General features: G+C 30.9%; 2 protein-coding genes and 2 long non-coding RNA genes across 4 annotated transcripts; all 4 read left to right on the forward strand.

Moving 5' to 3' along the window:
- Positions 1–566: 566 nt before the first annotated feature.
- Positions 567–2068, forward strand: LOC104880848 (protein ACCELERATED CELL DEATH 6). The gene has a single exon (XM_059741341.1). The coding sequence runs from the start codon at positions 567–569 to the stop codon at positions 1137–1139; it is 573 nt and encodes a 190-aa protein (XP_059597324.1). The 3' UTR covers positions 1140–2068.
- Positions 2069–6690: 4622 nt separating this feature from the next.
- On the forward strand, positions 6691–7345 carry LOC109123522 (uncharacterized). Its single transcript, XR_002031221.2, has 2 exons — positions 6691–7057; positions 7150–7345. It is a non-coding gene; the product is annotated as an uncharacterized LOC109123522 (long non-coding RNA).
- Positions 7346–12560: 5215 nt separating this feature from the next.
- LOC100252380 (protein ACCELERATED CELL DEATH 6) lies at positions 12561–20096 on the forward strand. Its single transcript, XM_010658659.3, has 3 exons — positions 12561–13566; positions 18064–18587; positions 19244–20096. Exons 1-3 carry the CDS (start codon positions 12756–12758, stop codon positions 19859–19861), a joined length of 1953 nt encoding a protein of 650 aa, XP_010656961.1. The 5' UTR covers positions 12561–12755; the 3' UTR covers positions 19862–20096.
- Positions 20097–24740: 4644 nt separating this feature from the next.
- Positions 24741–27954, forward strand: LOC132254811 (uncharacterized). Its single transcript, XR_009467191.1, has 2 exons — positions 24741–25124; positions 27685–27954. It is a non-coding gene; the product is annotated as an uncharacterized LOC132254811 (long non-coding RNA).

Raw genomic sequence — 27954 nt, forward strand, 5'->3', positions numbered from 1 at the left:
AATATTTATTTATTTATTTATTCTCCATTTACTTTTCTTTTCTATTTCCTTCTTTTCTATTTCCTTCGTGATTTCCTCAAACTTTCAAACAACATAACCTAAACCATCACTTAAACTCAACCCCAAACCATGTAGACAATTCTTCTTTCTTGGCTCTTTTTCTCACGGCCCCTTTTGCCCCTCTCTATTTAAATCATCCAATATGCACACAACAAAGGCATAACTGCATATTTTCTTTAGTTAATTTTAAAATTTCGTGATAAGAAAAGAAAATTAAGAATTAGGAATAGAGTTTTGAAGAAGAATAAGAAGACGACAAAATATAGGATTAGGATTTTGAAAAAACAAAGATGAAGAATATTTATAACGATCGATGGCCTTTGGGCTGGGAAGGGGATTCATAAATATTATCAATCTCCCTTAAATTAATAAAATTTTTAATATTTTAGGAACAAGGAATATTGAAGCAAAAGCTGAAAAAAAAGCCAATAGACTTCTCCATTTTAATTTAACGGAAAAAACATAAATGCGTTCTCATTTTAATTTCTTTTATATATGATGAAAAAATGGCAGAGATGTTGGACAAAATACTGGCCATGAAGCTCGTCCACCAAAAAGACAAAGATGGAAGGACTCCACTTCATTGTGCAGCCTCGATTGGATATCTTGAGGGAGTTCAAATGCTGTTACGCCAATCTAACTTTGATCTATATCAAACGGACTCTGATGGCTTCTGTCCCATCCATGTTGCATCTAGGGGAGGCTATGTGGACATTGTCAAAGAGTTGCTCCAGTTTTCCCCCGACTCAGGAGAGTTGCCAAGCAAACACGAGGGTAGGAATTTTCTTCATGTGGCAGCCAGGCATGGAAAAGACGATATAGTCGATTTTGTGCTCAAAAGGGAGGGGCTTGAGAACCTTATAAATGAGAAGGACAATTATGGAAACACGCCTCTGCATTTGGCTACCTGGCATAAACATGCTAAGGTCGTACACTATTTAACATGGGATAAAAGAGTTGATCTGAATCTTGTGAATGAAGAAGGCCAGACTGCTTTGGACATTGCAGAATCAATGATGGATAAATTGAGAATGCGCCAGGTATATCTATATGATGATTGCATCTCGTTTTCTGAATGATGGTACCACTATTAGTTTCGCCCTCCAACTGCATGCCATGATTAAGAAATTAGAATGACTCATCCATGCATTGTTACGGTGCTATGGCATTTTCCTTCTTAGATGCATGTGAATTATTATAAGGATGAGGACGACGCATACATTTGGTTTTCCTTCTACTCATGATTACATTAACAGGAACTTTTTCTCTACCACGCAGACACTAATTGGTATAGCACTCATGTCTGCTCGTGCACAACGAGCTCCAAAATCAAAGGTCAAACGAAGTGGATCTGCTGATGCACAACCACCTCCAGAATCGAAGGTCCCACCAAGTGGATCTGCTGGTGCACAACCGCCTCCAGAATCAAAGGTCCCACCAAGTAGACGTCCTAAACTATCTGATCCTACGAAGGAGTACAAGGACATGACAAACACTCTTTTGTTGGTTTCGACCCTTGTTGCCACAGTGACATTTGCTGCTGGTTTTACCATGCCAGGTGGCTACAACAGCTCTAACCCAAATGCCAGCATGGCTACCTTGCTGATGAGAAATATGTTCCATGTATTCGTGATCTGCAATACCATTGCTATGCATACCTCCATCCTCGCGGCAATCACCCTCATCTGGGCACATTTACATGATACCTTTTTATTTAATATTTCCATCCAGTGGGGCTTGGCATTCTTGGGGCTGGCCGTTATTGCAATGTCCTTGGGCTTCATGGCAAGTGTTTACCTGGCGGTCAGTAATCTTCATTGGCTCGCAATTGTTGTTTTAATTATTGGAATCATCTGCCTTGTCGGTCTCTTAATACCCTTACATTTACTCTTTCTCCCAGATAGCTCTACTAATTGTATCGTTAGGTACATCTCCTATTATCCGTTTCTTATACTGGTATGGGCATCTAGCCCCAAAATCAAACGGAAAGATTAGCTCGCTCTGTTGATAATGTATGGTAGCTCCATCTTCTCCTATGTCTTTCTTCTTTCAGCATGATCTCAATGACTTCGTAGACAAGTATGTTACGTATAAATGCTTAGTGTGATCAGAACTTCAATATATTGGTGGTGTTGTACATGATCATCTGTCATATAAATCTGTAGTTTTTGGAGCTGTAATTTGTGAAATATTCTATGTCAATCAGGCAGTTCTATATATATTTCAATAAATACTCCATTCATCCATACTGATCAATGCATATTTGTCTTTGCTTTTTTAATTAGAAAAGAAAAAAAGAAAAAATTCTTCGAAATCCCAAAAATTTATTTCATTATCTTGAGAGTCCCCTCTGAGAAACGTTCTCCTACTTGCTTTAACCATGATTATTGAGTAATGTCTGTTGAATGGCTGCCCGCCAAAAAGAAGGTGGTTGTATCCATAATAATATTAAATTACACATGTGTCTATGTGCATACGTAAGTCTATTTATGCTTCAATGTTTAACTAATAAAATAAATAATTTAAGCTTTTATATATATATATTCATATTAAAGTGAAATAAAGAAAGGAAGGGTTCAAGTGACAGTCTTTGGAGTGTTCTTTCAAAATGATTAATTTGAGAAAAATCATTACTTAACAAGTAAAAAATATATATATTTCAACTTTCCTTTGAAACCAAATATATATAAAAAAAAAACATTTTCTTTAACATTCTTTCTTCTTCCCTTAGAACTTTCCGGAAACAAACATAGCGTAAGTTTAATGGAATTTGAAAAAAATATTCCCATGTTATTATTTCCTGCAAATTATTTAACAATGATATTGACAACTATATCCTAAACTCATCATTAAAATAGATTTCTAATAACAAAATCTTAAACTTGTTAAATGACTTTGGTACAATACTTTTTAGGATTGCGTGTATGTTACATTGATTTCATGTTGCAGTTATTGTTAATGAAAAAGAATTAATAAAAAAAATTTGCAGATTAATTGATAAAAGAAATTTTTTTCGATTATTAAGTCAAATTGATAATTTTGTTCCATACATCTTAAACTAAAACTCTACATGCTTTCTTACAACTTACAATACTAGTAAAAACTCAAGGTTACTGAAAAATCATCTTGGGATAGCAAAAAGTTTATGATCTTGTTTTTATATAGAGCCAATGATAATTAAGGACCGCATATTCAATCCCTCTAATTAGTTATGTGATATAAGATCTTAAAATTTTATCTTATTTAATCTATGATTTATATATTTTATAAATAAGTTAGACAAATTTATTCCATACATTTTAGACTAACACTTTACATACTTTCGTGCAACTTATTATACTTGTAAAAACTCAATATTACTAAAAGGGATAGCCAAAGTTTAATTAGTTATGTGACATAAGATTACAAACCTTTATCTTATTTCATAACATGATTTATATATTTTATAGACGGTAAAATTAAGGGTCTCCAAAAAGCCCGCGGCCCGCTTTAGGCCCGGCCCGTAGGCCCGCCCCTTTAAAAAAAACTACAAAAATAAAAAGTATTAAAAAAAATATTAATTTCAAAATTTTATTCATTGAATGTATAATTACATTTGAAAATGTAGGAAAAGTTTACATCACTACAAAATAAATACATCCTAACTAGGTTGGCACCTATTTATTTGTCAATCATCTGTATTTTTCAACCACAAAAAATAAAAATAAAAATAAAAATAAAAATATAATATACATTTAGTCATTATTTTCTGGCGGTGATGGCGAACTATCGTGCATCCATGAAGATCTTGATAATTTTAAAGATTCCATATCGGCAAATATCTCTGTTTCTCGAATGGAATCGAATATCCTTTTATCTGCTATTTCCCAATCTTTCACACATATCCCTGCTTCAATAACATCTGGCGCTAAGTTGCATCGTTTTTTACTAACTACTCTTCCACCTGCACTAAAAGCAGCTTCTGATGCAACTGTACTCACAGGAACTGTTAGTACATCACGAGCAATTATAGAAAGCACAAAATATTTGTGTTGATGTGATTTCCACCATATTAAAATATCAAAATCTTCTTGATCTTCAAATGAAATTATATCAGTATTAAGATATTTATCTAAATCAGATGTATTATTTGAAGAACTATTTGTTGTCTTTTTTCGACTTTTCAACATTTCTAGAGCTCCTTTATAAAAAGATGAGGAGTTTGTAGATGTAGGTGGTAATTTAATACTATTAATATCATTACCATATTTTTCTTTATAATAGTTATATAAATTATATAATAATGAATTTATTTCATTTTTAATTTCTTCAATTTTTATTTGGTCATTAAAATAAATAATTGTTAACCATTCATCCAAAGCTTCAAATTTCAATCTAGGGTCCACAATTAAAGCAATATAAAAAATTAAAGGTATTTCTCCCCAATATTTTCTAAATTTTTCTATCATTGCAAATATTGTATCATTAAATATTTCAAAACTTAAATATTTTTGAAGTACAATAAAAATATTAGTTATTTGCATAATAACTCGATTTGAAGTTGGATAATATACACCACAAAAAATGTTTGTTGAAGTATCAAAAATTTCAAAAAGATCTCTTAAAAGATCCGCAATATGCCAATCATAATCATTTAATGCATAAATATCTGCTTCACAATCATTGTTAATTAATTGTATTTCATATAATTCGACTACTTTTCTATATTTTGTAATATTTTGTAAAAGTTTATATGTGGAATTCCATCTAGTGGCCATATCCAAATTTATATTTTTTCTTTTCATATTTAACATTTTGCAACAATAAAAAAATAATTCATGTTTTGCTTGAGAACTATTAATACTATATGCAATGCCTCTAATTTTTTCCAATGTACTATCAACATTTTTTAATCCATCCTTTACAATTAAATTTAAAATATGTGCACAACAACGCACATGAAATATTTTAGCATGATCTTCTTTTACTTGCCAATATCGTTTTAGTCTATGTATTGCTGCATCATTATTAGCAGCATTATCTAATGTTATTGTCAATATTTTATCACGAATGCCTAAATCTATAATTTCATCATTTATTAAAGATGCTATATTTTTACCACTATGTGGAGCATTTATTAATTTAAATGAAATTATTCTTTTATTTAATTTACATTCATTATCAATGTAGTGAGCAGTTATACATAAAAAACCAGTGTGAGTTAAAGATGTCCAAATATCAGATGTTAAACAAATATTTCCTTCAAAATTTACAAAAAAATTTTTTAAAATTTCTTTTTGTGTATAAAATTTTTTCATAATATATATTTTAACTGTATTTCCAGACCAACCTTTAAATTGAGGATTAATACCTCGTTGAATTGTTCCTACAAAATCATGAGTTTCCACCATGTTGAAAGGTTGTTCTGCTCTTATTATATAATCAATCATTTCTTCACGACAGTTAGATTCATCATAAGAAAATGTTTTTAAATTTCCACTTTCATTTTTACCTAATTGCATATAATTTCTAATATCTACATTATTTTTAGTTTTACAATTTTCATGATGTCTTTTTAAATGACTTGTGCCTGCATTTGAGCCACCAGTAAGAAATTTATTACAAATTTTACATTTTGCTTTTATTTCTTTTTTATTATTTTCTAAAATTATTTCTATTCTATCAAAAAAATTTCATATATTTGAAGTAAATTTTTTGTTTGATGATATTTCATCACATGGACTAGATGAAGAAGCACTTGTCATATTATAATTATTGATCAAATATTATGCCAAAAATAATCAAGTAATAAATATAAAAAAAAATGTAACAAAAAATAAAGTAGTAGGGGTGAAGTATGTTACTCAATTAGAGAACCGATGCAGAAATTCCTAGCAAATTTGAACTCTTGGAGCCACCAATGTTTGTTTTGCACCACCAACAATATTGTATAATTTGAGGGAAAAATAAAAGAATTTGAAATATTGTAAAATGTGAGAGAAATAGAGAGAATTTGATGAAAAAATGAAAAGGAAGAAAATGTATTTATAGGAAGGTTAAAAAAAAAAAAAAAAATTGGCCATGTGACCGTTGGAGGCTTAGCTCCAACGGTCATATGACTCACATGGGCTGGAGCTAGGCTCCAACGGTCACATGACCGTTGGAGCCTTTAATTTTTTTTTTATAAATAATATACTTTATTTTTATATATATATAACTAACTCAATTAATAAACATAAAAGGAATGTAGTTCAGTTGGTTAGATCCTTGAAATTTAAGCATGAGGGGAGGGGTTTGAATCTCCCCTTTCCCTTCCTTTTTTTGAAAGCCATTTTGGCTTATTTCAAAAAGCCCGCGGGCTCATAGGCCGGGCCGCGGGCCTAGCATTTTAGCATGGCCCGGCCCATTGACCAGTCAATGGGCCCATAGGCCTGGCCCGACCTGGGCCGCGGGCCTCCTATTTACAGCCCGGCCTGGCCCAGCCCGCCCATTGGAGACCCTTGGGTAAAATCAACTCTTTGTTTGGTAACTCATATTGTAGTAAATCTTAATAACCTAAATTCCCCACGTGTTTGACATAGATTGGAAATTTTGAACCTAATATTCTTAAGTTGAGTTTGATGCTTAGTTGGACGTATTGACGACGGATTTCACGGACATAACGTCCAAACCCGCTCAAAGACCCAAACCCACATAACTCTAGAACTGGTTAAAAGAATTTTATAAAGCACAATGATCGCACTTTTTTACTTTCTGGGATTGGTGTTGATGCTTCCAAATAGTTTCCGAGATGTTCCCATTGAGTTTGGAGAAGAGAGAAGTGGATTCCTTGAGCTTCTCAAACATTTTCTTGGAAATTGTCAAACGCCTGGTCTCTTCATCTAACCCGTATGATTCAAACACACCCATGAAGACTTTTCTTCATACGACGTCACATTTCAAACTCCAGCAAACGAGTAAGATATTTGAGTTGCCGTGCTTCATATCCATTCCGTGTCTGCTGGAAGACCTGTGTGATGTAAGTTGGACTGTCATATGAAGTTCTTTTGAGTATCAAGTTTTTTATTCACTTATCTTGTGCAGATCTTTTATTATTTGGGTCTTGTTTAGTGTTATATGATACAGGCAAGGCCTTTGCTTTGGATAATGCGTGCAAACTATTTGATGAAAAAACCATGGGGATGTTGAATTTCAGACTCTGATCTCATCTAGCTAGCTTCTCAGTATTCTACTGTAATGATTTTTATATGACTGTATAAACTTTTGGAGGCTTTCATATATATGGAATGCATAGGTTCTTCCCTCACATATTGACTTGGCCCTTACTTCCATCCCAAGCAAGAGAGTGCAGGTGTCTCATGGCCGGCGGTGGACTAATAATATATGAACTCATTCTGAATTAGGTTTTGCTAACTTGGCCAGAACGGTTGTTACCTTGAAAGGACTCGAGTGGGGTTCATGTTTAAGTCTTTCTTTTTTAATCTATATTATCGATTTAGGAAAGCATTCATTTTCATCTGATAATTTTTTTTTCTAGGTAAGTACTGTGTGTGCCATTATTACATTTTTCTTTTGAACTTCTTGAACCAGCATAAATACAAGCACAGCTAACAGATTTGATTAGGCAAGTTAACTACAATAGGAGATATTATGAGACAACACGATTTAATGATGAATTTTGAGAGGCTAAGAAAGGAGGGGAGGGGAGAAAGAAGGAAGACAGGGAAACAAAGGCAAAAACAACCCAAGAAGCAAGCCATCCTGCCAATCTCTGAGCATAAGGATGCCAAATTGTTGGAGGAGGACCATGTGACAGCTAGTTCCATGGACCTGATTTGTACAGACCTACGATACAAGGTGACATCCTTGAATTCATAAAAGTCGTGGAACAAGGACCAGACGATAGACACACTGGTGTACCTGCTGCATCTTGTATCCAAGTGACGCCCCTCCCCAGAAAAACACAGTTCTTCACCTAGCAACGATCTTTAGACATGATGAGATTGTAGAACTCATTTGTAAGGACTTGCCCTTTCTTGTTATGGAAAAAAATTGCAGAGGAGACACTGCATTTCACATTGCAGCCAGAGCTGGCAATTCACTGCTAGTGAAATTGTTGATTAATTCAACAGAGGGGGTTTTGGGTGTAAAGAGTGAGACGGGTAATACCGCATTGCATGAGGCATTGCAACATCATCATGTAGAGGTGGTCTGGAATATAATTAACAAACACAGAAATATGTCGTGCTCTGTCAATGAGGAAGGAAAATCTTTGTTGCATTTAGCTGCAAAAGTAGGATATGCAAATCTTGCATGTTAGGTTTATAATGGAAAATCCTGCAGGAAATTACAGCATTGAAGGAAAGCTCGAGAACAAACCATCCATGAAAGCTGCCATTCTTGGGAAGAACATAGGCAAATGAAATTCTCTCCTCTAATCTCCCTTTTTTTCCTTTATTGGCATGCTTGTCTCTCAATTTCAGACTTCCAAGAGTAATGCTTGTCTTTCAAGAACAAGCATTCCCAAGGTTTTATATTCTCATTATATGATTTATGTTGTGATTAATTTAGGATAGACAATTAATTTTTTGTTATTTAGACACAAGTATTCCCAAGGTTTTATATTTATTAACATCTATACACTTCTTTCACATTCTTATTGTAATACCTAATATCTTCATTGGATCATTTTAAACCTCTATTAAGGTTGCAAATCGATACACCACAGTATCTTTTCCGCTAAAAGAACTTTTAAGATGACTTCTTAAAAGGTTCTAGAGCTTAGAGTTTAGAGTATGGAGTAAAGTAATGACTATATACTTAGTATGTGTCTCACAATTTTAAGTTTAGAAGTCAAACCAGCCAAAGTTCATGGGTGGCAAACCCTCAGGCGAAGGACGTACATCATCATTAGCCTATTTTGGGAAGTGCTAACCAACATTTCAATCATTGGTTGGATATGAAGTACTAGAAAGTAAGGAGGGTCCAACTTTGGCCCGATGCTCAATCAAACCAGCCAAAGTTCATGAGAGGCAAACCCTTAAGTAGATGATGTACATCATCATTAGCTTGTTTTGGGAAGTGCAAACCAACATTTCAATCATTTGTTGGATCTGAAGTACCAGAAAAGTAAGGAGGGTCCATCTTTGGCCCGATGCTCAATTAAACCAGCCAAACTTTACGGGAGGCAAACCCTCAAGCAGGTGAGGTACATCATCATTAGTCTGTTTTGGGAAGTGCTCATCTTTTTAACACAAAAATTTAAATATTATCACCAAATTAAATTTGATGAAAAAAAAGATGATTAGTTTTTTTTTTTTTTTTTAATGCAAACCTATAGCCGAAACTATTTAAATAAACATTATTTTCTTTCACTCCTTACAAATTTAAAAAAATATAATTGTCCATTGTTTTTAATTAAATTATTTTTTTGAATTCAAATTCAAATGTTATTACTAAAATTTTTTGTGGAAAAAAAAGGGAGACTTGATTTAGTCAATCATGTAATTTAATTAAAATAATTTAGACATGGAAAGCTAAATATTATTACCCAAACTATTTAAATAAACATTATTTTCTTTCATTTCTTAACAATTTTAAAAAATTATATATAAATATCCATTCTCTTTAATTAAAATTTTTTTATTCAAATTTAAATATTATTACCTAAATTTGTTGATGAAAATAGCAAAGAAACTTGATTTAGATAATGATTTTGTTTAAAAAATTTCTTTCTTTCTTAATTTATTCAATAAAAATAGAATAAATATATAAAATCATTTTTTGAATTAAATTTATTTTTTGGAATCTAAGTTTTCTTTGTTAATTGAGTGAGTTAGAGGTGATAATAACCCAAAAGAAAGGAAATCCCCTTAAGGGTTATTTACTAAAATAATAGAGTAAAATTTCATATATATCCTTAAACTAAAATTAGGTGACGCATTTAAGGGCCTATTTTTTGTTCTTGTTTTTAAGAACTGTTTTTCATTCTTGAAACCAAAAAACACAAAAAACTTGTTTGGGGAAGGGGGTGTGTTTTTGTTTTTTGTGTTTTCCGTGTTTTCAAAAACAATTTTTTTGATAACAATAAAAAAATGTTTTCATTGTTTTTTCACTGTTCAAAAAATAGATTATTTTTTGTGTTTTTTTTTTCTTAGTTGCTTTTTGTGTTTTCACAAAGGTGAGCTCTCCACCCAACCACCGCACCCGCCCACAAACCCTTTCTTCAGCCTTAAATTATTGAAATTAATATACTAACATATGGTTACAAGTCATCATTTGTTTAAGAAAATTATAACTGGTGTAAAAATTTTAAAATGAAATATTTTTTTTATAATTTAAATGAATTATACATATGAAAATTATTTATATATTTATAATATCAAATTAATGGAAGAAAACACTTTATTAATTAAAAAAATAACTTTCAAACATGTTTTTTGTTTTATTTATTCTTAAAAACTTTTTTATTAACTCAATCAAACATGTTTTTTTTTTTTTAGAACACAAATCGTTTTTCAGAATTCAGTTCCCAAATACAATTTTTTTTTTCTAAAAACATAAAAAACTGTTTTTAAAAACCGTTCTAAAAAATTGTTTTCCATAATAGTTTTCAAAAATATCAACCAAACATGCCCTAAAACACTTTTTTTAGGGCATATAAAGCATGTGGGCCTCATATTAGCTCTCATCATGAACATTCAATTTTTAAACCAAAATTTTGGATTTTAACTTTTACAAATTATCATGTACCATGATGGTATAATTTGTTATCTAATATAAAAATACTTTTAAGAAATATTTTCAAAACAACATATAATGAGTTTTTTTAAAAACATTTCTTTTTTTTTTTTACTATAATTTAAAAAAAAAATCATAATTGTGTAATAAGAATAATGATTTTTTTTTAATTTTTTCTAATTTTAAATTGATAAATCATGTTTTGTTGTGATTTGAGAAAAATAGAATATTTAATTTTTTTTATTTGGATTATCTAAAAGAATAAAACAATGATGGAGAATGTTTAATTGTTTTTAGTTTTTTATGATAAAATCATTTAAAAAATGTATATAATTTTTTAGATATATATATATATATATATATATATATATATATATATATATATATTGTATAGTGTTTTTTTTTTAATATAAATTTTGTCTTTTTTAAAAGCATTAAAAAAGCATCAAGTGAACAATGTTAATTAATAGGTATGATGTGTTAGATGTCAGTGAGATATAAAAAAGTATGTCTAATACTATTACTTTTATTATAAAATATTAGTACGAAAAAATATATTATAATCACAATATAAATATATTTATATTATAATACATTATAATAAAACCTAATTAAAAACCCATTTTATTACATTATAATCATAATAAATGTTCAAATACATACGCACAAAAATTTGTGATATGATGCAATAATATATAAATTTTGAAAACACATTAATATTCAAATGGTAGTGTATTTAGTTTGAATATTCTGAAAGACAAAATAGAAATGATGATATTTAAATAAGTATTTTTTATTTGAAAATATTGATAATTTTATTTATGAATTTATTTATTTATTTTTATTTAATTAATAAATAAAATATAATAAGATAATTAAGATTAACTTATTTATAATAATTAAATTTTAATTCATTTATAATATAATATATATATTTATAATTAATCACTTATGTCTTCCCTAAACAAAGACTAGCTTGGTCATTCATATAGGTCATTTCTTGATTTGTTCAAGGACCTAGGTTTATTTCTATTCTTGTGGGTTAGTGAATTGTTTTTTTAAGTGGAAGCGTTACAATAATCCCACATCAGAAGTTGGAGAGAAAAAAACACCCCCTAACGTAGCTTGCAAATCGATCAAGATCAAGGCAAAAGGAGTATATAATTTTGACATTAAATCCAAAATTGAAAAAGGGCTCATGTGGCAAAAGTCGAGTAGTGAAGAAAATGAAGCTAAGAATAAAGGTAATCGAAAGTTAAAGGCAACAAGGTAAGCACAATCCATGGAGTATTGAAGAAAATGAAGCTAAGAATAAAGGTAATTGAAAGTCAAAGCATAACACCTTTTATTGAGTTGGAGATTACTTGGCTGAAGCAAAAGCGATTAGGTGTTTGTCTTGTACTGCAATCTTGCTCTTTGTTCAATTCACAGCCTTAAATGATTCACTGTCATCCAATAGATGGAAAATGGGTTTTTTTTTAAAAAAGAAAAAAATGTTTTCGTATAATTAAAAATTAATTAAGGATTAAAGATTAAAAAATAAGACTAAAGTTTGAATTTTGTTTGAATTTTAACATTTTGAAAAATTTAAAATTTTGAAAATTTAAAAAATCAGAAAGAATTGAAATTAGGATCTGTGTATCATATATTTGTGCGTCGCTATAGAAGATTAGGAATTTGGGATTGGATTAAAGTCAAAAATTCAAAATGAAATTACAATAAGAATACGGTAAACGGATAACGTTGGGACACCACTACTGATGTACTCTTCCAAGGCTGGATGTAAAAGTAGGCCATGCCACCTGGAACAAAATAAGGGGTTCTACAGATTCTCTCCCCGGAATCATTTGAAATATAGGATGGATGCATGGATGGAAAGGAGAGTCCTCCTCTGAAGCTTGTGTAAACTTGTGTTTGTGTGTAGGTGAGAGGTTGGGATTCTCCGATCAATAAGGAACTCAGGGGCAGATTCGAACATGGGACTCATGCCATTCTCCGCAGATGCGGAAATGATGGATAGAAAAAATCAGACGATTGATCAAACAAATAGAAGTGCTCCTTCCACAGATGGACTCCAAGCCCCTGCTCAAGGAAGTGGAAGTGCTCCTCCCGCACAAGGAGTCGACGCTCCCGCTGATGAAGATGAAGATGTGGAGCAGGAGAGATTAATGGACAGCCGCATATACATGCAGGCGACCCAAGGACATGTTGGTGACTTTATTCGAATTTTACACTCGATATCCTTCGAAAAGAAACTTCAACAATCAATAATCCTCTGCCAAGTTAGTCACCGGAACAATACATGCCTCCACATAGCAGTAAGCTTTGGACACCATGAGCTTGCCAAGTACATCGTGGGACTGTGTCCAGACCTTATCGAAAAGACAAACTCCAAAGGCGACACTGCACTTCATATTGCTGCTAGAAAAAAGGATTTATCTTTCGTTAAGTTTGCCATGGATTCATGTCCTTCTGGAAGTGGCGCATCCCGAGATGTAGAGAACGCTGAGCATCCATTGCTGAGAATTGTTAACAAAGAAGGAAATACAGTGTTGCATGAGGCACTGATAAACCGTTGCAAACAAGAAGAGGTGGTGGAGATCCTTATTAAGGCAGATCCCCAAGTGGCTTATGATCCGAATAAGGAGGGAAAGTCGCCATTGTATCTAGCTGCAGAAGCACGCTACTTCCATGTCGTCGAGGCTATAGGAAAATCTAAAGTTGAGGAGCACATGAACCGCGAAGCCAAGCCGGCAGTCCATGGTGCCATTCTGGGAAAGAATAAAGGTATGACCCGCCCCTTTCTCAATCTCCATTTAATTCTCCTGCTCTTCTTCTTCTTCTTCTTCAAACTTAAAAAACACCATTTCCAATGATCTTGAGAAGGAAATGATTCAAGCTCACCACTTCATGGCACTTTAATCATCTGTTGTTTAATTACTAACCTCATCTTTTCAACAAAAGTGTTAAGCCATGTACAGTTGCAACTAAACAGAATTAGTTAGAAACCTGTAACTAACCTATAACTAGATGATTAGTTCTGGTACTGTTAGATAACTAGTTATAAGGTATAACTAACTTCAAATACATATAAATATGTTGAGTCACGGCTCACAAAAACTGTGAATGAATCTTAGAGAATAAAGCTTTCAGAAGATTCAAGAAACATAAATTCTACTCTGTTTTTCAATTTTATTCCATTAAGCTTTCTTCCACCTTTCACATGGTATCAGAGCATTCAACAATGGCAGATCACTCAACCAATGTGACTCCATTGCAAGATTCTGGAGAAATTCCAATTGCTGGATCTGGTCTGATTACGAGACAAACTACCTCTCAGATGACGAATCAATCATTTCCATCACTCGGTCAATCTATTGAATTTCATCCTTCTCATTTTGTGGTGAAGGATCAGAAAACGAGACTTGCTCTTCTTCAAGGAAAAATTAAGAAGGGTTTCTATAAACTTCATGCTACAACAAGAGCTGTTGGTGATCCACTAACATTTTACTCTACTAGTAGTACTTCAAATGTTGGTTCTTTAAGGCTCTGGCATAATAGACTTGGTCATCCCTCTGTTGATGTAGTTTCCAAAATCTTATCTCTTTGTAAAATACCTTTGAAACATGACAATAATAACTCTGTATGTGAGTCTTGCCAGTTGGCTAAAAGCCATCGTTTGCCATTTGAAAGATCCACTTCTAAACCAATAAAACCATTTTGGTCTCATTCATGTTGATCTTTGGGGTGCAGCTTTTATAGTTTCTGTCAATGGTACTTGATATTTCCTCTTGCTAATGGTTGTACCTTTTGTCCTTATACTCTTCAACAAAATGGAATATTTGAAAGGAATAATCATCATGTTGTGGAAGTTGGTCTTTCTTTATTAATATAAGCTGGTATGCCTCTCAAATATTGGTCATTTGCATTTCAAACTGCCATTTTTCTCATAAATCGACTTCCGTCTGCTGTTCTTTAACAAAATTCTCCTTATGGAGTTCTTTATAATCATTTGCCTGATTATACATCTCTTCGAAGTTTTGGATGCTTGTGTTTTCCTTATCTTTGCCCTTACGCTTCTAACAAGCTAGCAAATAGATATGTTGTTTGCTATTTTCTGGGTTATAGTGCTAAACACAAGGGATTTCTCTAGTTGGATATGGCTTCCTCTCGGATATATGCTTCCCGCCATGTTGTATTTGATGAAACTCAATTTCCATTTTTAACAAAGTCTTTATCCTCTCAACCAGTATCATCATCCAACTCTTTTTCAACACTTCTTGATTCTGGTATTCTCTTTATTCCTCCACCATCTTCAAGGAATCCTAATCATCCTCAACTTAATTTTTCTTATCCCGTTATTGTCCTTATTGATTCTGTTCCATCTCATCCACCTTCCTCTCCTACTTTACCATAATCATTTGCTCCAGCCTCCACTACTGATCTTCCTTCACTTCCAAACCGAATTGTTATTACTCGTAGCCAAAATGGTATTTTTAAACCTAAAAAAATATTCAACCTTGTTGTCCAAACTACTGCTGATGAACCCTCCTCTTTCAAAGAAGCGATGTTGCGTCCTGATTGGCAAGCTACTATGAAGACTGAGTATGTTGCTCTTCTCACCAATTCCACATGGACATTGGTTCCTAAACCTGTTAATAAATGCATTATTGGTTGTAAATGGATATACAAGTTGAAACTCAAAGCTAATGGCTCAGTTGATCGTTTTAAAGCCCAATTAGTTGCAAAGGGTTTTAATCAAACATATGGTATTGATTATTTTGAAACCTTTTGCCCTGTTGTTAAACCAACTACTATATGAATTGTTCTTTCTCTTGTTATTTCTCATGGTTGGTTAGTGAAACAATTAGATGTTAATAATGTCTTTCTCAATTGTGAGTTAGAAGAAAAGGTTCATATGGTTCAACCTCCAGGCTTTATTGATCATTCTAAACCCGATTTTGTTTGTAAACTTCACAAAGCCTTGTATGGTCTGAAGCAAGCTCCTCGGGCATGGTTCACCAAATTGAAGAACTCATTACTTGCTTAGGGTTTCTCTTATTCTTTATCTGATTCCTTTATGTTTCTTTTTCGAAAAATGACTGACATGATCATTATTCTCATCCATGTTGATGACATTATTGTTATTGGTTCTAATACCGTGTTGGTCCACCAAGTGGTTTCTTCTTTACACTCTCAGTTTGCTCTCAAGAACCTTGGTATTCTGAATTACTTTTTGGGTGTTGAAGTATGTTGGCAAGGCTCTTCTCTTCATCTTTCCCAAACCAAATATATTCAAGACTTGTTTACTCGTGCTGGTCTTGTAGATTTTAAACCTATTGCTACACCAATGACTACCTCTCACACTTTATCTGCCTCTAATGGTTCTCTCTTGGTTGACCCTTCTCAATATCGCAGCATTGTTAGAGTCCTGCAATATTGTACCATTACAAGGCCTAATATCTCTTTTTCTGACAATAAACTTTGCCAATTCATGCAATCACCAACTAATCTTCATCGGTAAGCTGTTAAACTGTTACTGCGCTATCTTAAGGACGCTACTTCCTTTGGTGTTTCCTTTCATTCTTCTCTTAATCTTCAACTTACTGCTTATGCTGATGCTAATTGGGCTGGTTGCCCTGATGATCGTCGAAGTACAAGTGCTCATTACATCTTTTTTGGCTCTAATCTAGTCTCTTGGAGTTTCAGTAAGCAAAAGGTTGTGTCTCGTTCTAGCATTGAAGTTGAGTATAGGCCCTTAGCAAATGCTGCTTTTGAACTTCAATGGATTCAACATTTTCTTCAAGAGTTCTCTATCTCTTCTTCTTCTTCTCCTATTCTATTCTATAACAATCTTTCAACCACCTTTCTTGCTCCCAATCCTATTTTTCATTCTTGAGTTAAGCATGTGGAACTAGATTGTCATTTTGTTCGGGAAAAGGTGCTCAATAAGACTTTGGTGGTTCAACACATTCCTTCTTGTGACCAAATTGTTGATGCTCTTACCAAAGCCTTACCTGTTCAACAATTTCTCAATCTACGAAGCAAACTCACAATTCTAACTAGACCTTTGAGTTTGAGGGAGAATGTTAAGCCATGTACAGTTGTAACTAAATAGAATTAGTTAGAAACTTGTAACTAACCTGTAACTAGATGATTAGTTCTAGTACTGTTAGATAATTAGTTATAAGGCATAACCAACTTCAAATACATATAAATATGTAGAGTCACGACTCACAAAAACTGTGAATGAATCTCAGAGAATAAAGCTTTCAAAAGATTCAAGAAACCTCTGTTCTACTTTGTTTTTCAGTTTTATTCCATTCAGCTTTCTTCCACCGTTCATAAAAAGAAGCTACCCACTGACTCAACTCTGTGTTATCAATCCGAGGTGGCACATAATTGTATATTGTCATGTGCTAAAAAAATTTCTCAAAATTTTATATTGCTTTATATTTTAAGATATATATATATATATATATATAATCATATGAGTGCAAGTGATATATTAATAATAATAATTACATAAAAAAAAAATTAAAGGATGGGCATCCCATGTGGTACAACCCCAGGTTTTCAAAAGCCTCCTTTAATTATAAATTCCCTCTTTGGTTTTTAAAAATTCTGTAAATTAAAAGCAATTAAATTGATGAATAGTAGAAAATCATGACATAATTAATAATTTTTTAAAGAAGAAGACGAAGAAAGCCCTAATTATATCCTAAAGCTCAAAATAAAAATCTTAAATCTATATTTGATTCTCATAAAAAAAAATTATTAAGGAAAATGATTTTCGAATATGCCGTTTTATTATGAAAAATATGAAAGAAAGTGAAATATAATTAAAATTAATAAAAAATGTATTAAATTTAAAATTATTTAATTTTTATGTAGAATAGTTAAATAATTGAAATGCATTTGAAGTAAGATCTAAAAATAAGAGAAAAGTGGAATTTGATTCAAAATATATGAAAAAAAACCTTAGAATTTTTAAATTAATATTATTTTATCTATTTAAAAATAATTTGGAATACATGTATTTTTTAATTAGTCATCCACTTATTACCAAAAATACTCATTTATTTGTCTTGCCATCCAAATTAATTGACAACTAGATTTTTTCGTATAGATGTTTATCTTCCTTTTAAATATTTTATTATTATTATTATTATTATTATTATTTTACTAAAATGAGAAAATCATTTTCCTTAACATTTTTTTCTTTACTCAGTGTTTTCCATCCTGATCAAACATAATCTTTATATATGATGAAAAAATGCCAAGAGACATTGGAAAAACTACTAGCCATGGAGCTAGTCGACCAAATAGATAAACATGGAAGGACTCCACTTCATTATGCAGCATCGATTGGATATCTTAAAGGAGTTCAAACGCTGTTAGGCCAATCTAACTTTGGTCTATATCAAAGGGACGACGAAGGCTTCTTACCCATTCATGTTGCATCAATGAGAGGCTATGTAGACGTCATCAAAGAGTTGCTCCAGGTCTCCTTTGACTCAATAGAATTGCTTAGCAAACACGGTGAGAACATTCTTCATGTGGCAGCCAAGTATGGTAAAGATAATGTAGTCAATTTTGTGCTGAGAAAAAAAGGGCTTGAGAACCTTATAAATGAGAAGGACAAAGGTGGAAACACGCCACTGCATTTGGCTACCATGCATGCACATCCTAAGGTCGTAAACTATTTAACATGGGATAAAAGAGTTGATGTGAATCTTGTGAATAATATGAAGGCCACTGCTTTCGACATTGCTGTATCAGTGGAGCATCCAACTTCATTTCACCAGGTATATATGATGATTTGCATCTTGTTTTCTGAATTAAGGGTACTACTATTGGTTTCACCTTGAACTGCATGCATTGTTAATGCTATGGCATTTTCCTTCTGAGATGCATGCATGTGAATTATTAAAAGGATCAATCAGGACAACATAGTTTGTATTTCTTTCCTAGAAGGACCGACTGATATTAATAAGACCTAGTTCAACTAAAAGAAGATCAATTTGATCCCATGATATCCTAAAAGTCAAGAAAATTATGGAGCCTAACTCAATCACCATCACCCTCGCCCAGATTAGAGCGACTCAACCATGGTTAGGCTAGGTTTCTCCAGCAAGTGCATATACTCTTTGATGTCGGCAAAGACTTATGGGAATTGTTTTTTGCATCATACTAAAAAGTTTTCAGTGTAGAGAGCTGCTATATCATTTGCGCTTGTGGTTGCTCTCTTGCTGCTTCACATTGCTTAATTTCATACTTCTAGTGGGTGTTCATTGAATTTACAGGGAAAAGAGAATGGCTTCCCAACAAAATATTTCGAAACCCAACTCATGGAATTATAGTCTACTTATACTTTCTATAGTTATTATTACGACGCATACATTTGATTTTCTTTCTTTCTCACGATTACATTAACAGCAACATTTTTATCTCTACCACGCAGAGACTAATTTGGACAGCACTCAAGTCTACTGGTGCACGACCAGCCGGAAATTCAAAGGTCCCACCAAAACCGCCTAAATCACCTAATACGGACGAGTACAAGGACAGGGTAAACACTCTCTTGTTGGTTTCGACCCTTGTTGCCACCGTGACATTTGCTGCTGGTTTTACCATGCCAGGAGGCTACAACAGCTCTGATCCAAGTGCCGGCATGGCTATCTTTCTGATGAGAAATATGTTCCATATGTTCGTCATCTGCAATACCATTTCTATGTATACCTCCATCCTCGCGGCAATCATCCTCATCTGGGCACAGTTAGGTGACCTCAATTTGATGGATACTGCCTTCAGATGGGCATTGCCATTGTTGGGGCTGGCCCTTTATGCAATGTCCTTAGGCTTCATGGCAGGTGTTTCCTTGGTGGTCAGTAATCTTCATTGGCTTGCAATTGTCGTCTTCATTATTGGAATCATCTGCCTTTTCAGTCTCTCAGTACCCTTTCTTTTACTCTTCCTCCCAAGTAAGTCTACTAATCATATCCTTAGGTACATCTCCTATTATCCGTTCCTTTTACTGGTATGGGCATCTAAAAGCCCCGAAATCAAACAAGAAGATTAGCTTGCCCTGTTGATGATGTATGGTAGCTCCATCTTCTCCTATGTTTGTTGCTTCTTTCAGCATTATCTCAATGACTTGGTAGACTAAGCATGTTATGAATAAATGCTTAGTGTGATCAGAACTTCAATATATTGGTGGTGTTGTACATGATCATTTGTCATATAAATCTGTAGTTTCTGGAGCTGTAACATGTGAAATACTCTATATATATTTCAATAAATACTCCATTCATCCATACTGATCAATGCATATTTGTCTTTGCTTTATATTTTTTAGAAAAGAAAAAAAGAAAAATAAACCCCACTACATCATTTTCTTTGAAGTACCCTGTTGCGGTAGGGAAAATAGAAAAGTTGTCCAAGTCATAATGTATGAAGTTCTTTCCAGAGGAATTTGATGAGAGAAAAGGTTATCAAATGGCATAGCATAAAATTTAAATTAGAGTTTTCTCATCAAAATGTGCAGAATTAAAACCTTTACTAAAACAATTGATGTTTAGGAACCAAGTTTTGGTGAAAAAAAAATCACAATTCATCTATAAATTAACTAATTATTGACAATAAACTTTTACATTTCCTGCAAACTATTTAATGATGATACCTTAGTGACAAACTTCTAAACTCATTTATAAAATGTAACATTATACTTTGTTTGATTTTGAAGAGTTTGAAAGGAAATGCAAAAGAAAGAAAAAAAGAGGAGGAAAATAAAAGGAAAGAAAAAATAAATTTAAAGTGAATAAATTATTTTTATATATTATTTCAAATTTTTTTCACTTATTTAACTTTCTATATAAAGATAAAATAATTTAAAAACTCAAGATTACTAAAAAAATCATCTTGGTATAGCAAAAAGTTTATGATCTTGTTTCTACGAGGAACAATGATAATTGAGGTCGACCTATTCAATACCTCTAATTAGTTATGATTATATTATTTAATTTATGATTTATGTATTTCATAGATAAGTTGACAATTTTATTCCATACATTTTAAACAAAAACTATATATACTTTCTTGTAACCAACTGGAGTCTAGGGATGGCAATAGGGTGGATTTTTTCAAGTACCTGGCCCGCCATGCCCCTAATGAGATGGATTTGAATTTTAACTAAATGAATTTGAGACGGATTTGATAATTTTTTTAAAACCCATGATAGGTTTGGATACTATCTTGTCCTACCTCGATTATATATAAAATTAAATTAATTTAATTTTTATTTTACTATTTTTAATATATAGATAATAATGAAAATTTTTTTTTTAATAAAATAAGTTATAAAAAAATATAATAATTTAATTATTTATAACATATATTTATTTTAATGTAATTTAAAATTTTAAAAGTAATTTTTAAAAAATAAAAATTTTCAAAAAAAATTTTAACAGGATGGGGTAACCGACAAATATGAGAATTTCTCATACCCGTCCCTCCCCATTTAATTTTTTGAATGGGATGCAGATGAGAATTATTTTAAATAAATAGGGTAAGGTTGGGATGAGGTGACCCGTCCCAAACCCATCCCATTGTCATCTTTGCTGGAGTTTGGACTCATAAAAACTCAAAATTCATCTATGAATAGCCAAAGTTAATGATCTTGTTTCTATGAAAACTAAGTGATGATTGAGGACCATCTACCTATTCTGTCTAATTAGTTATGTGATGTAAGGTTAAAAACCTTATTTTATTTCATAACATGATTATATTTTATAGACCGGAAAATCAACTCTTTGGTAACTCATATTGTAGTAAACCTTAATAACCTAAATTCCCCACATGTTTGACATAGATTGGAAATTTTGAACCTAATCTTAAGTTGAGTTTGATGATAGTTGGACGTATTGATGATAGATTTGACGGAGAATACGTTCAAACCCGCTCAAAGACTCAAACCCAAGTAACTTTGAATTGGTTAAAATAATTTTATAAAGTGAAAATATTAAACTTCTTACTTTTTGGGATTGGCGTTTGTGCTTCCCAATGAGTTTGGAGAAGAGAATGTTAGGATTTCCTATAATTATGCAGAATAATTATAACCTAATCTTAGAACTTTGTGATTTTTATAAAGTAAATAAATAATATAAAAATTGTCATTAAATTCTAACTTTTAAATAATGTCTAAAAAAAAAATTTAAACCAAAAGTCCTAATAATGTCAAAATCTCATTCTAACTATCATTCATCACCTGAACAAAAGGTACCTGAAAAATTGTTAATAAAGGAAAATGAGTTTAAAACTCAATAAAAAATATTAATGCAGTTTTACGGATAAAACATTTTTAATAAAAATTAAAAATAGAAGATATAATATATAATTTTTTTCATAAAAACTTTTTAGTTCAAACATGTTAATATATTCAAACTTTTCAACAAAACATTTTTATATTAATGTCAAAACAATTTTATATTAAATTTAAATAAAATATATTCAAAATATTTGTACTCTCATTATCAAATATTAAATGGTACTCAATTAGGTGAGACTTTATAAATAAGTGACTAACCTCAAATTTATTCCTTTTAAGATAGATGAAACCAAACACTACTAATACTAAGTAATCTCTAACCAAACCTCTTAAGGTTGAGATTCAAATTAATTATATTTTTCATCATAAAATGTAAATATCAACTATTATATCTTGTTGATAGGAGCTAAAAAGCCAACTATTATATCTAGTTGATAAAGGCTAAAAAAGTCGACTATTATATTCCGTTACCTATGATCAAACAAATCAAAGTTAAACACTTTATTTTATTCATTCAAACTTATAAAAACATAACATTTTCGCATGTTTCTATTATAAACAAAAAAAAAAAAGGTTTTAATATAATTTTTTATGCAAAATATATTTGATTTATGTATAAAAACAAAAATAACATTGTACACGTTTCAAAATAACATGTCAAAAGTAAATAATTTTCTTTTACAAAATTTACATTAATTTCCCTTACTTCGAAAAACACTTTAAATCCTTGAAGAATTTAATTCTATATAAACTACTTTTCATCTAATAACATAAGAAAAACAATTATTACAATTAACTATTTGTCTAAAATTATAAGTTTGATAATCCTAAAAAATTATATATTAATATTAATATTTATAAGTATCAATGATAATTTTATTAATTTATTTCTTATTTAATTAAAATTAATAAATTTCTAATTTATATAAAACTTTTTTCTCAAATTTAATTCTAAAAAATAAAAATATATTACTAATTTAATTAAACTACAATTTTTATTTCATTAATTAAATTTTATTTATTTATTAACTTAACATCTATCCTCATTTGCACTATTATACCATCAACTAACCTTGTAGTTCACCCGACTCTCAACACCTAATTAACATTACATATGTTTTCTTTTATGTTGTCACATGCGTACCATCCCAAATCCATAAATCCATTTTTTCTTTTTCTCAATATATATATATATATATATATATATATATATTAAAGATTTAAGATATATTATTTATTTATTATTGTTTTAGATCTACTAAAAAAAATATTCAGAATTTCCTATCTCTATCAATAAATCAACATTTATTCATAAATTTTCACTCTTTTTTATTTAGAATTTAAATAAACAAATTATATTTTAGATTGAGATTTTTTAAAGAATATTTAAGTGTTTAAAATTAATTAAAAAATCTAAAATATTAATTTAAGGATTAAAATTCTACTTGAAAAACTAGTTTTTAAATCCTAAACCTTCAAATTTTCAATCCTATATTATTTTATGTTTGATCTTTTTCTAATCTCATTGTAAGGGCTTTCTGTATAGAGAAGTCAAAAAAATCTAATTTATATTTAAGGTTTTTAATACAAAAAGATCTTTCTAACTATAGACCCCCTTTGGAGGGTAAGGGCCCCGAGGAAGTGATTTTTCAGGACTTCTCAGAGGGGGTAGGGGACCCCCAACTGTTGACTTATGGATCCCTTCTCTAGGCATGGACGTGCGGCTGCAGGTGGGCGTTTGGAAGCCCATGCTTGCTGATGCATGAACAGAGAGGTTGGTGATGGCTTGCCAAAGAAGATTGAGAGGAAGAAGCCAGGCAGAAGAAAGGATGGGCTTGCCAAGGAAGAGAGAGGGCAGGCAACGGTTGAAAAAAAAAAGGAAGGGGGGGGGGGGGGGGTGGCGGCTTCGGAGGAGAAAGGTCTTCGGAGGGAGAGAAGTTTGCCTGAGGAAGAAAGAGTGCAGGTATGGTTTTCTGTTAAATGGATCTCTTTGCTTTCATATAGTTTCGGTTATGATTTCTGGGATTACTAGTGTATATATATATATTTATTCTGATGTCTGAATGTGAGCCTCGTGGATTTTGTCATGTTCTTGTGGGATTTGAGCTCATTTGCTTTCATTTTATGCTTAGCATGGCTTGGTCTTCAACCTGTTTTCAGAGTTCTATTTTTGTTTTTAGACTTCCACTACCCATTTTACTCTGTTTTCCACCATCATCCTTTCTCCAGTTGCTTATCTTCCCACCCATTCACCTATCCCACATTCTCTCACGTCCGTGCAGCCCGCATGCTCCCCTCATGACATTCCCTTGCTCATCCTATCATGCATTTTTCACTCCCATGTTCATGCCATACTCACCGCCATCTTTTCTCTCTCTACACCATGTCATGCACCCATTTGTTTTCCTAAAAAGACCACAACCCCTGTTTTGTGCTCCATCACAGCCCATGCTTGTGCCACCACATAACCCTCGTTTTCACCCCCACTTTCATACCCATGCAACCAATCTTTCTCACCCTCTCATCACCCACTGAAGTGTATGGAAGTCGTGGTGATTTCCCTCCATCTCGCGTTGCCTAAGCTGTCCTCAGTCCGCATGTTTTCCTGCACGCTTGCTTCAGATTAAACTTCCACTACTACAAAAATAATATATGATGTCACTATTTATGGTGTCGCATTTAAAATAATGACACCATTGAACTTAAAATTTATAAAGGTGACACATCATATAAAAAATCTTCAATTAGGATAGTTAGATGATGCTAATTTCATATTTACGGTGTCATTTTTTGGAGGTGACACCATATGAAATAAAAAGTTTTAAATTTTATAACTCAATGGGCCCTTTTTAAAAATAGTGAGTAGGAACAATTTATGAAAAGTCCATTGTTTCCATATACACATTAACTAATATAAAAGATCTTGTTGCTTAACCCTAACCATCGTTTTCTTCTCCTTCTTCTCACACCCATGGTCGGCACACCCATAATTGATATTCTTTGCTTCGTAAAATCTCGGGTAAGTCAAAATCTCTTATCTATCATCTTCATTTTTTTTATTAATGCAAAAAACTTTGTTAGTATAATTGTTTTATATCTCTTGATTTAGTATATCTATGATGTGGGTTTTGTAAATGGTGTTTTTTATCGAGTTCTAAGGAAGTAAAAACTAGGTTTAACATTCTAACATATTTTTTGTTTCATTGCTAATAAGCCCCAAAACAAATGAAAACAAGAAAAATGAATTATTTTTAAAAATTTTGTCTAATTGAGAATGAGAGATACACTAATTTGTAGTAATTTTTCGCATGAAATAGTATTTTATTGAAGACTTGACTATATTTGATACTTTTTTCCACCGTGCTAGGAGCTTTTTGGTGAAGTCTAACAATAGAGATTGACATCTACTACAAGATGATACTCAATTAATCCAAAAGCACTTAAGTTATTTAGGGTTTTCTTCGGTTAACCTAAGAAAACATTCCCACTTTCTTTGTATTGAGTCACCTAAATAGAATAGAATATTGGGTATCAGAGTCGTAAAGGGTATTATAAATATGACTTTTTTTTTTAGAGTCACCTACATGGAATGAATTATTGGTAGGTGAACAAAATATTGGGGTGATTGTAATAGTTGAATTAGTAAATGGAAGATAAGTGTATGTTGCTTTGTTTATTCTATAAAAACAATAATTTTAGTAGTTGAAATTTACATGCTTTGTTGTTTTATAAAAACAATAATTTTAGTATTTGAAATTTTAAAATGTGAATGAAATGCCTGAAAATATGTTTTGAAAAATAGGATAGTAATAAATGGAAAATAACTCATTTCCTAAAAATATTTTGATAAATTAAAATAATATGTGGTTAAAATATATTTTTGTGAAAGTATTTAAAAATGAATCAAAATATAAATAATTGTTATTTTGTTTGAAAATAATTTAGGAATATAAAATAATATTGGGGATAATTTTTGAGTTTAAATTGGGTTATAAATGGTTAATTTTTTTAGGATTGTCCTTTTTGAAAATAATCCAATGATAATTTTTTTAAATAAGAATGTTGAAAATAATTTTAAAAATAAAATTTTGTTGGCAATGATTTTTCTAAAAGTATTTTAGGCATAAATGGAAATTTCTTGTATGAAAATAAGAGAATTTATATATATATATATATATATATATATATATATATATATATATATATATATATATATATATATATATATATATATATATATAATAGACATAAAAATAGACTTCTTTGATATTTAATAAACAAGTGAATTTTTCTCTAAAAAAAGAATAAAATAAGAATTTCTCTATATAATAAAATAATTTATATATGAGATAGTTTTCAATAAGAAAGTTTTGAAAATAAATTTGGGATAAAATATTTTTTAGTAAGTTTTGTTTAGATAATTCAAGAATAAAGTGGTTTATTAACTTTTCTTAAAAAATAACATTCTTCTTCCTTTTTTGAATTGATCAATTTTTTTAGAAATAAAATTGTTAGATTCTATTTTTTGTAAATGTTTAAGAAATTCTAAAAAATTCTTTAAAAATGAAATGACCTTTCTACCACATTCCTTATAATAAATAATTGTTTTTTTTTATACATATTGTAAAGTAAAAAAAAAAAGTCTTTGTTTAGTTAACCTAAGAAGACATTCCTACTTTTCTTTGTGTTGAGAGTCACCTAAATGGAATAAAATATTCAATATCATAGGAGAGTAAAAAGTATTGTAGAAATGATTTTGTTAAGAGAGTTATCTAAATGGAATGAGATATTGGTAGGTGAATAAAATATTATGGTGATTGTAATAGTTGACTTAGTGAGTGGAGGAGAAGTGTATGCTTCTTTGTTTATTCTATAAAAACAATAATTTTAGTAGTTGAAAACGTGTATGAAATGACTGAAAATATTTTTTGAAAAATAAGAAAATAATAAATGGATAATAGCTCATTTCCTAAAAATCTTTTGATAAATTAAAATAACTTGTAGTTAAAATATATTCTTATGAAAGTATTTAAAAATGAACCAATATATTAATAATTGTTATTTTGTTTAAAAATAATTTAATAGTAAAAAAATAATACTGAGTTCAAATATGACTACTTTGTTATGAGATTCATTAAAGAAATAATTGTTGATTTTACAGTTATTGCATCAAAGGTTTTACTCGTTTAATGAATTGTACATAATTTCATACTTTCAATTATTGTGATATTAATGTTATTCTCATTTGATTTCAGTTTGATGACAAATAAAACATATTCTCAAGTAGAATTTGATGAAATTAGAGAAAAATAGATTACTTTTGTGTTATAACTAATCATAAATCATATTGATGTATCGTGATCATTCATGGTAAGTCCCTTAGTTGTTATATGATTGAATTTTCCATTGATATTGTATAACATTACTTATTCTTTACGAACTATTTTTATACCAAAATGAGAAAAAGGAAAAAGAAAAAGAAAACATTAGTACTTAGATTTGTTTATTGTTTATTGTTTATAACATCACATTTTTATTTTCAATAAGAACTCTAAAACTCATTAATCTATGAAATGCAGGTATACACTCTTGGGAGGACAATATGAAGAATAAAAAGAAAGGAGAAAAAGGCAACAAGATTTAGGTTTTTAGATATGACTCTTATGTCATACATTATAGGACATAAATGTTACTTTATTTGGAATTGAGAATTTTGGGTTTTTGGATGCAACTCTTGTGTCATTTTATGGTTAGCCGGTTTTATGCATATGAAATGCAAGTATACATGAATGTTGGGAAGCTTAACATTTCTAAATCATGTTTTAATGTGTATTCACTTTTCTTTTTTA

This window comes from Vitis vinifera, chromosome 12 (assembly GCF_030704535.1).
Source record: "Vitis vinifera cultivar Pinot Noir 40024 chromosome 12, ASM3070453v1".
Classification (NCBI taxonomy): Eukaryota; Viridiplantae; Streptophyta; class Magnoliopsida; order Vitales; family Vitaceae; genus Vitis; species Vitis vinifera.